Source organism: Lemur catta, chromosome 4 (genome assembly GCF_020740605.2).
Source record: "Lemur catta isolate mLemCat1 chromosome 4, mLemCat1.pri, whole genome shotgun sequence".
NCBI lineage: Eukaryota > Metazoa > Chordata > Mammalia > Primates > Lemuridae > Lemur > Lemur catta.
Window position 1 is genome coordinate 72458561 of NC_059131.1, and position 15145 is coordinate 72473705.

Here is a 15145-nt window from a genome sequence, read left to right on the forward strand (position 1 = left end):
GTGAAATTTCAGAACACTGGGAATAAAATGAAGATCTTAAAAACTTCCAGAAAGAAAAGGATCAGGAATAAACTAGCATGGAGCATCTCAGTGACACTGGAAACATGAAGACGGAGAGACAACACCTTTAATTACATTTCCAACCTAGAATTCTCTGCCCAACCAGACTATCAATCAAATGTGAGGGTGGAAGGAAACTTGTTTCAGCTATACAAAGCCTCACGTAAATTTATTTCCCTTGCGTTCTCTTTCTGAAAGTTAGTGGAGGATATGCTCCACCCAAAAGAGGGAATAAATTAAGAAAAAGAAGTGGTGGGACCAGGAAACAGGGTCCTCACAAGAGAGAAGTACAAGAAATCCCACATGGCTCATATCGAGTAATATTTGCTTAACTTTAATCATGCAGAATGTGGATTTAACAAAAAAATGAGCTAAAATTATTCAGTATATAAGAGAGGATGAACGTTCGTATGAGTGAGTTAAAAATCCTTATCCCCTATAATAGAACTCAGGACATTTCTGATTCTGGTGAACCAAAAGTAGTAATGCATGTTAATTAGGCACATGGAGGAAGAAACAGCTTAAAAAGATGAGGATGAATTACTTTTATGTTAAGTAAATTTTACCACAATTTTTTAAAATATAAGGAGCAGGAGTTCAATGATTGGGCAAATGTTTTGACTTTAAAAATAAGTAACAGTTGAAAATTTTAAAATTTAGTGTGTGCTCTTTGTAAAACCTTTAATACAGAAAATGTTAGAGGAAAAGAAAACTATTGGAGAGAGATAATTAGTTGGCATTTTAGGTATATACCCTTCCAAATGTCTTTTTTTTTTTAAACCCTCACAGAGTGCTATATAGAAATTCTTAATGATTTTGGTATGGAAGTGATGGGATTATTTACAAACATGTCATCCTAGTGTTCTTCACATGCTTTTTTCATGTAGCAAAATACATTTTTATTTTAATATACATACATCCTGCTTCATCATTTTGGATGCCACATAAAGTCTATTATACAGCTGTGCCATGCTTATTTAAACCAGTATTGGACATTTAGGTTCTTTCCAGTTTGCCATTATAAACACCACATCAGTGAATATACTTGTACATAGATCTTTCATACATTTTGCTGATTATTTCCTTAGGCTAATCTCTTGGATATAAAATTGCCGAGTCAAATGTATGCACTTGAAATATGTTTTGCCAGTTTGTCTCAACAGCATTTAGCTGGGATTGCAGATGATCAGGTTGGAGAGATGAGGCATACATATTAGAGGTTTATGGTTTCTATGGAAATACACCAAGTGAGTGATGTAAGTGATAAACAGAAGGGACATGGCTGTGGGCTGCTCAGAGAAAACTTCATGGAAGCTATGGAACTTGAGCCAGGAATTAAACATTGGTTGAAATTTAGATAGGCTGGGTGGGCGGTGAAGCCAGGAGAGAATGTCACTTATAGGTAGGCGTATTTTGAAGGTGGCCATGGGCCCATCAGCCCTTAAAGTAGTATCAATTTTCCTAGCCTTTGGCCACCTGTTATACGTCAGTCCATCTGCTATCACTAGTGCCTGAAAGACCCAAATATTCTGACCTTGTGTGGGTATTGAGAACCCACACCTGATGGGAGAGCAGGCAGAGAGAGACCACAGGTCATTTAAGGACACTTTGTACCTTAAAGGAGTGAGAGCACGTGGACCAGTCAAATAAGGGGTTCCTACTGAGGCAGACATAGTAGAAGAAACAGACGAGAACTTAAAAAAGTAATAAAACCTTAAAGCGTCTAGAAGAAAACATAGGAGAATTCATAACCTTAGTATGAGCAAAGACTTCTTGGACAGAACACAAAAAGCACTAACTCTTAGTTTCAGTTTGCTATTGGTGCCATAACGAATTACCACAAATTTACTAACTTAAAACAATACAAATCTATTATCTTACAATTCTGTTAGGTCAAAATTCCAATGTACTTTGCTGGGTCTTTGCTTAGAGTCTCATAGCACCACATTAAGGGACATGAGGGCTGCATTTCCTTCTGAGAGGTCTAGGGGAGATTCTCTTTCTTTGCTCATTCAGGTTGTTGGCAGAATTCAGTTCCTTGTGGTTTTAGGATTCAGGACCCCATTTCTTTGCTAGCTATAGTTAAGGCTCATCCCCCACTCACAGAGGTGCCCACATCCCTCTTGTGGGCTTCTGGCCACCTTTCCCCATCTTCAAAGCTGCCAATGGTAGGTTGAGTGCCTTTCATGCTTTGAATCTCTGCTGTCTCTTCTTCCATTATGATTTACCTTTCAATTGTTTCAGGTCTCTGGAAATTAAAGGCTTTCACTCTGGGTAGCATTTATGCAAGAAAAAAGTTTTATGGTGCTTTAACTTGCCTTACTTTCTTCTTCCTCTCCCCGGTTCCATGATAGACTTGAAAACCAACAGCTCTGAAATCATGGTGAATACCTTCAGCCTACAAGTCACTGGAAGGATTAGAGCCCCTTTCTAAGACAAGTGTCATTATTTGACCTGTCTGGCAGTTCCCTGGAAAACCCCACTTACAGTGCTTGTCTTTATTTGGCCTAACTCAGAATTGAACCAGTTGGAACAGCTTTTTCCCTGATAGTGTTTGTCAATTGTTTAACATCATACTGCCTGAAGCAGTAATGACAGTTGGGGAAAACAAAAGCTGACAAAAAAAAAAAAAAACCTTAAAAGGGAAAGCTGGGGAGTGAGATCTCACTGGGATCTTTGAAAAGCTCTGACATATTCCCGGGAATCGCGAAGCTGGTGCATGTGCAGGCTATGCATGTGTACAGGGCTGTGTGCATGCTCAGGAAGGATTTGAGAAAGCCCTACGCAGTCACCTCAGATTGACCCTTAGGTTCTGTGTAAGCAGGAAGTGAAGGCTAAGACAGAGATGAAACTGCTTGCTTGCACATTGACCATGGACCTCAGTACACACACAGGGACTCTCAGCAAAAGCTGCAACAAAGGTCTGTGATTCCTGGTGTTTAAGGAAATCTCTATCTCATCATTATCTGACCAGTAAAATAATGAAGCAGTCACTGCAGTGGCCACATATGACAAAGAATATTACTTTACAGAATTAGATCAGGAAAGTCTGAACAAACAGCAGCACAAAAAAGCAGCAACAGCAAATCTCCTAGAAGGGGGAGAATCTGATTTCCAGAGTTTCCACCTTATATTATTTGAAATGTCTAGTTTTCAACAAAAGATTATGAGGCATTGCAAAAAAGCCAAGAAAGTATAGCCCATACGGGGTCGGTGGGGGTAGGAGGGGCCAAACAGTCACTAGGAACTGTCCCCAAGGAAGCACAGATGTTTGACTTGGTAGACAAAAGATTTTAAATCAGCTATTTTAATTATGTTCAACGAACTAAAGGAAACAGTGTCTACAGAACTAAAGGAAAGTATGAGAACAATGTTTAAAATGTAATAGTCAGTATAAAATTATGAATTCTCAGAAATATGAGGCAAGAACTGGGAACAGAAACAAACAATAGAAACAGACCCACAAGGGCTCCAGATGTTAGTGTTAATATACACACTAAAATAACTTTATTGACTATGTGTCTTAATCAGTTTGGGCTACTATAACAGAATATCATAGACTGGGTAGCTTAAACAACAGAAATTTATTTTTTACAGTTCTGGAGGCTGGGAAGTCCACATTAAGACACCAGCAGATCTGTTTGTCTGGTGAGGGCCAGCTTCCTGGTTTGCAGATAGTTGTCGTGTTGTATCTTTGCATAGCAAAGAGCAGAGCTGAGGGAGCAAGTTCTCATGTCTCTTCTTTTAAAGTCACTAATCCCATTCATGAGGACACTACCCTCGTGACCATATCACTTCCCGAAGACCCAATCTCCTAATACCATCACATTAGGAGTTAGGACTTCAACATACAAATTTGGGGAGGGACACAAACATTCAGTCCATAACACTATGTTAAAGGAGAATGAAGACATTATTGGACATTTCATCAGAGAACTAGAAACCATCAAAAGAACCAAATGGACATTCTAGAATTAAAAAAATAAAGTAACTGAGCTTTAAGAATCAATGGATGTGTCTACGAAGCAGATTAGACACAGTTGAAGAGAAAATTAGTGATTTTAGACATAGGTCAAGAAGAAAATTTCCAAAATCAAGGCAGAGAGATAAAATAATGCGAAAAAAATATTAGAAGAGAGTGTAAAAAGCATAAAGAACATGGTGAGAAAGTCTAATATACATTCATTTTGTGTCCAAGAAGGAACACTGAGAAGGGTTAGAAGCAGTATTTATAATTAAACACTTCTCTCAAACTAATACTAATAAAATACAGCAAGTCACCAAATAAGTAAAAATAAAATATACCTAAATACATCATAATAAAACCACTGTAAGCCAGATTCAGTGGGAAAACCATAAAAGCTACCAGAAAACACACACAGCACTCAAAGTAACAATAATTAGACTGACTGCTAACTTCATAACAGAAAAAAACAGAAACCCAGAGACAGTATATGTAAAGGACTTAGAGAAAATAACTACCTAGAGAAAATATCCTTCAAGAATTAAGGTGGAATAATAACATTTTCAAACCATAGTAGCTGAAAGAATATGTCAACACCAGACATGTAACATAAACAATGCTGAGAGATGTTCCTCAGTAGAAGGCAGACGATTCCAGATGGGATGTTCACTGATGTAGAAAAGATTGAAAATCGAAAAACATGAGGAAGGATTTGGGGTAAATATCTGGGTATAGCTACATGAATAGTGCCTACATAAAATACATACACAAATGTGCGTGCAAACAAAGAGATAGCAGATGTGACAATATTAACATCAAAGTGTAATTAGAGCCAAAAAAAAAAAAAGAGAGAATTTGACATGTGTGCAATGGATAGACCATCACAGCTACTTCTGAAGGACAGGGATGGCCCATAACTTACTCCAAATTAAGGTGACGAAGAAATCTTCTCTGCTAAACTCTCTTCAAATCACATCAAGGCATTACTCTCAGAGCCTACTCTAACAAATTTGTGTCTTCTAATTCCCTTTCTTTGTATTTTCCTAATTGTCTTTTAATCTGTCATTTTTTTCTCATTTCTTTCATCTCTATTAGTGTCTTCCATCCCATCCCTCTTCAGCTTCTAGCTTTTCCTCTGCCTTTGTCTCACCTGTTGTGGATACAAGAAAGTATTTTTTAATTAGAGTTAATAATTTTTTGTTTTTTTCTGTTTATTTTTAAATTAAGATAAATATACCTGGTATAAAATTTATTCTGTGGCATTAAGTACAGTCACATGTTGCTTGACCCCAGGGATACATCTGAGAAATGCATCGTTAGGTGATTTCCTTGTGCAAAAATCACAGAGTATACTTACATAAACCTAGATGGTCCAGCCTGCTACACATCTAGGCTGTATGGTATAGCCTATTAATCCTAGGCTTCTAACCTGTACAGCATGTTACTGTACTGAATACTGTAGCAGCTGTTACACAATGGTTAAGTATCTGTGTATCTGAACAAGGAAAAGGTAATGGACTGCTATGCTGTCACTTGGCAATAGGAATTTTTCAGCTGTTATAATCTTATGGGACCATCATCAAATGTGTGGTCCATCATTGACCAAAACATCATTATGTGGCTCATGACTGTTTATTCACATTCTTGTACTACCGTCACCACCATCCATCTTCATAACTTTTTTCATCTTGATAGACCTAAATAGAGTTAATAAATTTTAATCTTCTTTATTCTTAATTTAAAAGGGAAAAACTGAACCTTCTTTTTCTAAATTAATCCCACCTCAAAAGCTAATTGTTTTTATTAGTATTGAACTTTGATTTATCATATATTTCATCAATTCCAAGGTGTCCTTTGTTTTCACATTTTAATCTCTCTTTAATGAGGAAATCCTAGTTCAATAGCAATGGGCTTTTTTTTTTCTTTCACAGAACATTTCACAACAGGGAGGATGTTACATTCAATGACATATGACCATTTTTTCCTGTGGATCACTTCTGTGATAGAATTATCTGAGTCTTGTAATCTATTTCAAAATGCTTAGTCCAATACATTTTTCTAACTGAAATGGTTCTACAAGGTACTTTAGTTCTGAAAAGTAACAATTTTAATAATCTTGCATTTAATATGAGTCAGGAGAATAAATGACTAATGACTTACTTTTTTAAATAAGCATTAGGCTGGTTGCAGTGGCTCATTCCTATAATCCCCTCACTTCGGGAGACTGAGGCAGGAGGATCATTTGAGCCCAGGAATTCAAGACCAGCCTGGGCAACATAGCGAGACCATGTCTCTACAAAAAAAAATTAGCCGGGCATGGTGGTACATGCCTGTAGTCCCAGCTACCCAGAAGGCTGAGGCAGGAGGATTGCTTGAGCCCAGAAGTTGGAGGCCACAGTGAGCTATGATTACATTGGTGCACTCCAGCCTGGGTGGCAGAGTGACACTTGGTCTCTAAAAGTAAAAAATAAATTTAAAAAAGGCTTTGTTTATTTTACTATAAAATTTTAATTCTCTTCTAGCATACATCTATCTGCACACCAAGATACATGGGGCACTGTAAGTTTAGAGTTAGCCAAAGCAGTCATAGTATGCAGGCATGTGCAGCTTGTCTTAGATTTCATAGACCCTGTGGCTCCTTAGCTCAATTGGTTAGAGTTCAGTTCGTCATTGAGGTCAAATTTGAGGGGTCAGACCCCAAATGAGATTATTGGTTTTGTGTTCCACCCCATGGACACAGAAAGTCCCCTTTAACGCAGCCTTCCACTGCAGTTATGGCGTTGCTGTCAGCAAGTGTGGTAGAGGGGAGGGGGGGAGTGAGAAGAGATTTGTTTCAATTTTAAAAATCACCTCCCTGTGACAACTGACAATGTGATGATCTCATCCCTTAGAATGTCATTTACTCTTTGTGCTTTCTTTGGGTGTATTTGGAACAGAGAGCTAACGGGAACCTGGTTTTAAAGGATTCATTTATTTCCCTTCTTGGTTCTATAGCTTGCAGTGAGCTGCATACTCCATCGCTAGATCGAAAACCAAATAGTTTTGTGGCAGTGAGTGTAACCACCCCTCCTCAGGCATTCTGGACGAAGCACGCGCAGACGGAGATCATTGAGGTGGGTGTGGCTGGTCCCTCTCCTCAGAGGAAGCCCCAAGACAGGCTCAAGTGGTATTTCTAGCCCTGGTGAGAGGTCTGTTCAGTTACCTGAGCACCTGTCGCTGCAGTTATATTTATGTGAGTTGTTGCTGTTTCCCGCTGGGTTTTCAATACATCGATATTTTCCATCACACTCATCTGGGTGGCATTTATATTTGCCATCTCCTTTATAACTCTTAATAACTATTGGCTGGTTATTTTTGAACAATGATCCTATAAGGTTGATTGCCTTTTAAGAAGTAAGACCTAAGTCTTCCTTGTCATCTCCAATTGGCTGCTACTTCTGGAGAGTTGAGCTCATTAATCAAAGCTTGGAAGAGTGTTAAGTATTAACCAACCCTCTCGCCCAGACATACCTCCTTTTTGTTGGCTTTTGTTTTTAAAGCCCTTTTAGTTTTATGGTATGTGTTCAACTCTTTATATTAAATTAAGTGATACACATTCACCAAGGGAATTTTATAAAAATCCTCTTAGATAATTGAGTATATTACGTAAGTTATGACAGTAAGTGTAGGAGTTGCTAGCATGAGATTCTGCAGGGTTTTATTTGTTATGTGAAGAATTACCAAACAAACTTAAAGTGCATTTTGCCTTCTTCCCCAGTTGTGCAGTTTAGAAACTAGCCCACTCTTTCAGTCTCTTAGAAACTTGTCCAAGTTCAGGACAACAGTTCTGTTTTCTAAGCGTTTGTTGAGCACTGCCTACACATCTGGCACAGTGGTGGGCGCTGTGGATGATGCAGAGACCATTGGGGCACAGTTCCTGCCCTGAGGAGTTGATCAGCCTATGGCTGAGGAGGCAGAAATGAACGTGGCTGGTTCCGTACACAGCAGAGTGTGGGAAGCGTCAGAGCACAGAGAGGAGGCAAGGGTCCCATCCAGCCCTGAAGGTCAGAGCAGCCTTCCTAGGGTGGGGCTTCATGAAGTGCTGCTTCAGTATGTCTGGGGTGTGGCCAAGACTGCATTTCTCACAAGCTCCCAGGTGGTGCCCGTGTGGCCAGTCTGGGAACTACATATTGAAGGGCTTGCCAAAGTTCTGTGGTAGTTCTGCAAAGGTATGATGATAAGAAAGCAGCTTGCAGGTTTGGGGCCTAACTGTATCCTGTTCAGTGTGTGTGAAAGGCGCAAGTAGAAGAGCAAGGACAGGATGCTTTGAAGGCCAGGCCAGGGAGTTTGTAACGCCGCAGCGGGTAGCCTGCCCTTGCAGGCTTTTGCGCAGGGGAGTCACCTGACCTGATGTCCTAACTCGGACAGTTGTTTGGGGAAATGATGCGAGACCTGACTTTGGCAGTGGGAGGGAGGAAAGAAAAGTGCACATGAGAGAGGCTCTAGAAGTAGAACTTGCAGGAGGAGTTCACGGTCACTGGGTGTAGAGAATGACAGAAAAGAACACACCAAAGCAGATGCCCAGGCTTTTAGCCTGCTTGGAAAGAGAGTCAGAGATGGCCGTAACCAAGGGCGGTTTGAGGGCCAGGCGCGGTGGCTCACGCCTGTAATCCTAGCACTCTGGGAGGCCGAGGCGGGTGGATCGCTCGAGGTCAGGAGTTTGAGACCAGCCTGAGCAAGAGCGAGACCCCATCTCTACTAAAAAAAATAGAAAGAAATTATCTGGCCAACTAAAAATATATATAGAAAAAATTAGCCGGACATGGTGGCGCATGCCTGTAGTCCCAGCTACTCGAGAGGCTGAGGCAGGAGGATCGCTTAAGCCCAGGAGTTTGAGGTTGCTGTGAGCTAGGCTGACGCCACGGCACTCACTCTAGCCCGGGCAACAGAGTGAGACTCTGTCTCAAAAAAAAAAAAAAAAAAGGAGTGGTTTGAGGAAGAGTTTGAGATGGGTTGAGGCTTCTGCAGGCCACCCAGAAGGGGCGGTCCAGCAGCTCTGACAGATTCTACCTGGAGCTGCAGGGAGAGTAAGTGGCCAGAGGCACGGACATCACAGCAGGTACAACAGAAACCATGAACAGTTTGGCTGAGGTAGTTAACCACTGGCTGAGAAAGAGAATATTGTATTACGGGACTTTGGGGGCAGGGCTAAGCTGCCAGGAAATAGCCACCTAGAAACTAGCAGCTGGCTCTAAAAAAAAGATAGCTTTAAAAAAGCCAGGCTTTAATTATTCCAAACATAGGCTTCTAGAAATACATAATAAACCACTTAAGCCATTCATTTCCTCTTTCATCTGCCTGTTTGTCTTAAAGGGACAACCCAAAGTAGTAGGTCCAAATATGTAACACACCTTAAGTTATAAACTAAGAATGCATATGGACATTCACCTCATTTCAATTTTAGAAAATTCCTCCTACTGAGTGTGAGACCCTTAGAAATAAGCCCTTAGGCACAGCTTGTGCAGTGGGCCTGTTTGTTGTATCTGGATCTGTAATGGTCTATGTCAGACTACTTTTTCCTCTTTGAGAAAGCAGTTTTTTGGTTGTGTGCCTTCATTTAAGCTGCCATTAGCATTTGTAAGTCTGTAAGAATGTTAGTTTCTGATTCTGAAAATGTTGTTGTATTTCAAAAGCAAGTACTTTAACAAATCCAATTCCGTATTCTAATGATTTCCTTTTCTATTCTAGGGAACCAACAATCCTATATTTCTAAGCAGTATTGCCTTCTTTCAAGACTCTCTTATCAATCAGATGACACAAATCAAACTATCTGTATATGATGTCAAAGATAGATCTCAGGGAACAGTTAAGTAACGTGTGGTTTGTGGGATTTTTTTTCCTTTTTTAAAAAATTATGTAATCGTTTGAGAAGCGAACACAGATTGACTTCACTACTGGCTCACAAATTAACTCATGTCTAAACATATTTGTCTTTGGGAATTTCTGAGCATCTCTATTGGCTGCTCACATGAGGGTAAGATGTGTTGTGGAAACTAGCCAGCCGGACTCCCTGGGGCCATGGTAATTGAATCCGAGGCAAAGCCAGCACACTAATGCAGTGTGTCTCTTCCCTTCTCTTCCTCAGATGTATTTACTGGGCTCTGGAACATTCATTGTCAAAGATCTGCTCCAGGACAGGCATCATAGGTTACATTTAACACTAAGGTTGGTGGTATTTAATTTTATTCTTTTGAAAGGATCTAGAATTATGGGGTCCAGGGACAGATGGGGAGAGGCCCTGTTTCCTGTGCTGAGAGCGCACCCTGCACCCCACCAGAGGCCAGTTTACCTGGGGATGTGGTTGTCTACTGAAGCAAAGGAATTACTCAGCCTATCGGAGGCCTGTCAGGAACTGGAAATTTGTGGCATTTGTAGGAGATAGGAGCACAGCTATGGTCAGACCTAAAGGAAAGCCTAGATATATAATAGTACTAAATGTGTTTGTCTGTTACCTGTTCCCTCCCAATAGAATGTAATCTCCCAGACAGCAGGGATTTTTGTCTGCTTTTCTTCATTGCTGTATCCCAAGGACCTAGAACAGTGCCTAGTGCTCAATAAATATTTGTTGACAGAATGAATGAATGAAAGGGAACCCTCACACAAAAAAGATGCCAAGATGTCAACCCTTCCAAATTCATTTTAGGGGAAATTTCTAGCAAAGCCCCTGACATGGTGTTCTGTTTTTCAAAATAATGTAAAAAGTGGAAAAGAGTCCAAAATAGCAAAGGCAGCCTGGCATGGTGACTCAACGCCTGTAATGCCAGCACTTTGGGAGGCCGAGGAGGGAGGATCACTTGAGCCCAGGAGTTTGAGACCAGCCTGGGCAATATATCGAAGCCTTGTTTCTACCAAAAAAATTTAAAACTTAGCCAGGCTTGGTGGCGCATGCCTGTAGTCCCAGCTGCTCGGGAGGCTGAGGCAAGAGGATTGCCTGAGCCCAGGAGTTCGAGGCTGCAGTGGACTATGATTGCACAGGTATACTCCAGCCTGGGTGACAGAGTGAGACCTTGTCTCCAAAGAAGATTTGACAAAGAAGATTAAGACCCTTCAATAGCAAAACATTCTGAAACTATTGTAAATAGTGTTGCAGGCATTGGCTGTCCAATCAGTGGATAGGATGAGAGCCCTGTGGCAGCCCTTAGGATGTATGAAGAACTTGATTCAGGAAAAAGGAAGAATCTTAGGTAAAAATAAGAGGGATTGTGTGAGTGAAGGGGATATTGGAGAAAAATATTTAGGTACATCATATGCCAGAATTAATTCTAGTTAGGTCAGAGTTAAGTGTGAGAAAGGGATCTCATTCTTTATAAAAAGAGTTAAAGATGACTATTGAACAGATAGTATGGGGAAGGACTTTTCTAGGCATGAGGACAATGAGAGAGTCACAATGGAAATGGTCAGTTGGTGTGACCATATAAAAATTTAGAACATGGCTAAGTCAAACATAAATAAATAAAAAGCCTGAGACTCCCCCTGGATGAATCATAAGGGCCCAGGCAGCTTGACATGCAGGCCTTGGCCTTGGCCCTGGCCTTGGTCTTAGGGCTAAGCAAGGTATGAGAGTAGAGTGGAAAGGAACAGAAAGGGGTCCAGTGCCAGGAAAAGGTGCTCTCCAGTCCTGACTCTGAGATGTGTCCCCATCACCCTCTGGGCAGGGGTGAGCTCGGGCTGGTGGCAGCTCAGGAGCAGCACTGGCTCCTCTTCAGGGAAGCCCTCCCCAACTTCACCTGGCATGTCCACACTTTTCTGTGGTGCTTTGTCCCCTCTCAGACGCAGCCCTTCTCTGTGTCCCATGGGTTTCCTTATCTGTGTCCCCTACAGGGAGACTGTGCATGTAGCGAATGCTGACTGACTGACCTGTTGGCTAGGCCCTGCTGCTCCCAGGACCCCCGATGACCCAGTGTGGCTGAGCTGTGCATTTAAGCAGAAAAGAAGCACAGTCGCCACACTGCTCATCAAAGCATGTTGCTTCTTGCAGGTCTGCAGAGAGTGACCGTGTGGGTAACATCACTGTTATCGGCTGGCAGATGGAGGAGAAGTCAGACCAGCGGCCCCCCGTGACCCGGTCTCTGGACACTGTCAATGGGAGGGTCAGTATGCCACCTTCCTCCTCGCCCTTAGAAAGAGCAAGAGGACCTGTCCATGTGGACTTAGCCTCTGTGCTCAGTGAAGGGCAGGGCCTGCTGCTTAATCCAACCCCCTCCCCGCCAACCCACCCAGCAGGATGCTCCAGTTCTCCCCAGGCCCATCTCGCAGTAGGGAGCAAAGGCTCCCGGCCTGCCAGGCTCTGCTGCCCTGGAGCCTGCGTCTGCTCTGGATACCACACTGGCCACCTCTAAGTGTGGGAGCAAGTAGGCAAGAGCCCTGCCGGAGGAACTGCAGCTGGGAGGGGAGACTGAGTGGTGTGGCGCATGAGCAAAAAGGTGTTTGAGACCTGGGTCATCTGTTAGTTTGTTAATGTCCTCCTCTGCCAGACCCATGTGCCCTGCAGACGCCTTGCATGCACCCCACCTTCTCAGCACCCTTTCCCTCTCCCCTATCCTCTCCCCTTATCCAACACACACCCTCCTACACCTCCTCTCATGCACATTCTCACACAGACACTCTCATGCTCTCAGAGGAGAATTCTAATTTAAGAGCCCCAACACACAGAGGTAGTCATTGTTGTAAAATACAGAGATATCTCATTTTACCCAAAATAAGCCCATAATGTTAGCTCTGGAAATATTCCTTGGCATCCTCTATTCCCTTCCTTTCATTTTATACATTAGGACACCAAAACGCAAGGTGAAATGACCGAGGAGATATGCGTGTCTAGATAATTATATATGCATGGAGTATGTTCAGTACACTGGGAGGTGGATGAATTTGTGGCTTGGGCAGCATGTTTGTTATAGAGTTAATGGTGGATATTCATTTAAGAGTTCTTTTATTATGTACTTAGGCCACCATTTCTGCTGAGTGCTCTGAAGCCAGCTGAGTCTCACAGTTTTCTTGTGCTTTTTCATACACATTATTAGATGGTTCTACCCGTCGATGAGAGCTTGACCGAGGCGTTGGGAATCCGATCCAAATATGCTTCTTTGCGAAAAGACACTTTACTGAAATCAGGTAAACAGCTTCCTCCATCGGTACTCTTGCCACTCTTGTGAGTGTCCACTCAGGCCCATGATTGTCACAACCGTGCACCCTTATTCTCACCTCTCTGCTTGTCAGCGAGCTGTTCTTTTTGCAGCATAGGAAGAGTTAATAATACTCTGAGGAAGCCAGGTGCCTCCTTTGTTTCACTCTTTCTTGTTTTATGTTGGGTTTAGTGACTGATAACCTCCCTGCCCACAGCTACTTGCACTTTAGAGTTAGTTACATGTTCTGGGATGAGAAGATTGCATGTTGCAATGGAGGAATGTTCAGGCTCAGTCACTTGGTGGGTTTTGGTTTAAGTGTTTTAATTCCCTTGAGATGAATGGTGAGAGGACTTGAAGGTGTCAGCATCATTGAGGGCCAGGGGAGGAGGACCCACAAGGCAGGTTGCAGCCAGCTCTCACACAGCCTGTCTCCCCTGCCACCCCACCTCAGTGTTTGGTGGTGCCATCTGCCGCATGTACCGGTTTCCAACCACTGATGGCAACCACCTGCGGATCCTGGAGCAGATGGCAGAGAGCGTGCTGTCCCTGCACGTGCCCCGGCAGTTCGTGAAGCTCCTGCTGGAAGAAGATGCAGCCAGGTGAGGCCACATGGAGGGGCTGACCACCCATCACACCCATGCCATGTGCCCTTTCCTTTCTGAGATGTGGTGGGCAAAGCACCAGCATTAGATGGGCTGAACTGCAAAGCCAGCCTCCGCCCCTTGCCAGCTTTGTGGCCTTGGCTTGCCAGAGCCTCAGGTTGCTCATCTGTATCACAGATTCCTATACGAGGAGTTCATAAGACAGTATGCTTGAAGCCCCAGATGTCTGCCCAGCACTCAGCACCTCTTCCCTTCCCTTCCCCTTTTCTTTCCACTCTTGTTCATCCTTCAGAAAGTTAGAAATGGCAGTCATTCTTTGGGCATAGCTGTTCAGATCAGTGGATGCCTAGGTTAAGACCACAAAGATGAGGACTCCAGAAGACCAAGTATGACCCATAGGGCACTCTGGTCCCATAGAGCAAGGATCTCAACCCCCCTGCATCTCTCACCCCAGGACATATTTTATCAGTCCGAAGGCAGGGAGATGCCTGACAGGTGGTTCAGGCCCTGCAGATTATGTCTCCTGTCTCTCTCTGTCTTCGTCCATTTTATGCTGCTATAACAGAATACCAGAAACCAAGTAATTTATAATGAACAGAAATTAATTTGGCTCATGGTTCTGGAGGATGATAAGTCCAAGAGCATGGTGCTGGCATCTGCCAGATGCCTTTGTGCTTTGTCATCCCATGGCAGAAGGCATAGCATGGCGAGAGAACTTGTGGGAAGGGGCTGAACTCACTTTTATAATAAAACTACTCCTGCAATAACCAACCCACTCCTGAGATAATGGCATTATTCTATCGATGAGGGCAAAGCCCTCATGACCTAATCACCTCTGAAAGGTTCTATCTCACAACACTGTTACATTGGGGATTAAGTTTCCAACACATGAACCTTGGGGGACACATTCAAATCATAGCAGTCTCAGACTGTCATTTCTACTCCTTGTCCTAAAAAGGTAGATGTTAATTATAAACGCAACAGAGGCATGAAAGAAAACAAGACAAATAGAATCCTATGGGTTTAATACAGTTGTCTTGTTTTAATTTTTTATCTCGAAAAAAATTAAAAGTTAAAAATTGCAAGAATAATGCAATGAGTACCCAAATTCCTTTTACCTAAATTTACCAATTCTTAGTATCTTGCTAATTGCTTTATCTCTACATACGCACATAAAGGTATTTAAAAATTTTCATTCCAGCTTTGCCTTATTTGTATATATTTACGTAGTGACAGTCGCCTTTTCCATGTATCTTCACTTGTCATGTTTTAATTTTTAATTATGGCACAATTTCCCATGATGTGGTATATTACAACTTTAAAGAGTACATCCATTTAACAAGTGCTTTAGTTCA

General features: G+C 42.3%; 1 protein-coding gene across 10 annotated transcripts in view; it reads left to right on the top strand.

Moving 5' to 3' along the window:
* The window catches only part of INPP4A (inositol polyphosphate-4-phosphatase type I A), a 144494-nt gene that overhangs the window by 81769 nt on the left and 47580 nt on the right, over nucleotides 1–15145 (top strand). For all 10 annotated transcript variants that reach the window (XM_045550179.1, XM_045550181.1, XM_045550180.1 and 7 more), the window contains 6 exons: nucleotides 7019–7137; nucleotides 9752–9868; nucleotides 10149–10228; nucleotides 12042–12153; nucleotides 13084–13174; nucleotides 13640–13787. In XM_045550179.1, coding sequence (XP_045406135.1) covers nucleotides 7019–7137; nucleotides 9752–9868; nucleotides 10149–10228; nucleotides 12042–12153; nucleotides 13084–13174; nucleotides 13640–13787 — 667 coding nt within the window. The remainder of the gene's footprint in view (nucleotides 1–7018; nucleotides 7138–9751; nucleotides 9869–10148; nucleotides 10229–12041; nucleotides 12154–13083; nucleotides 13175–13639; nucleotides 13788–15145) is intronic.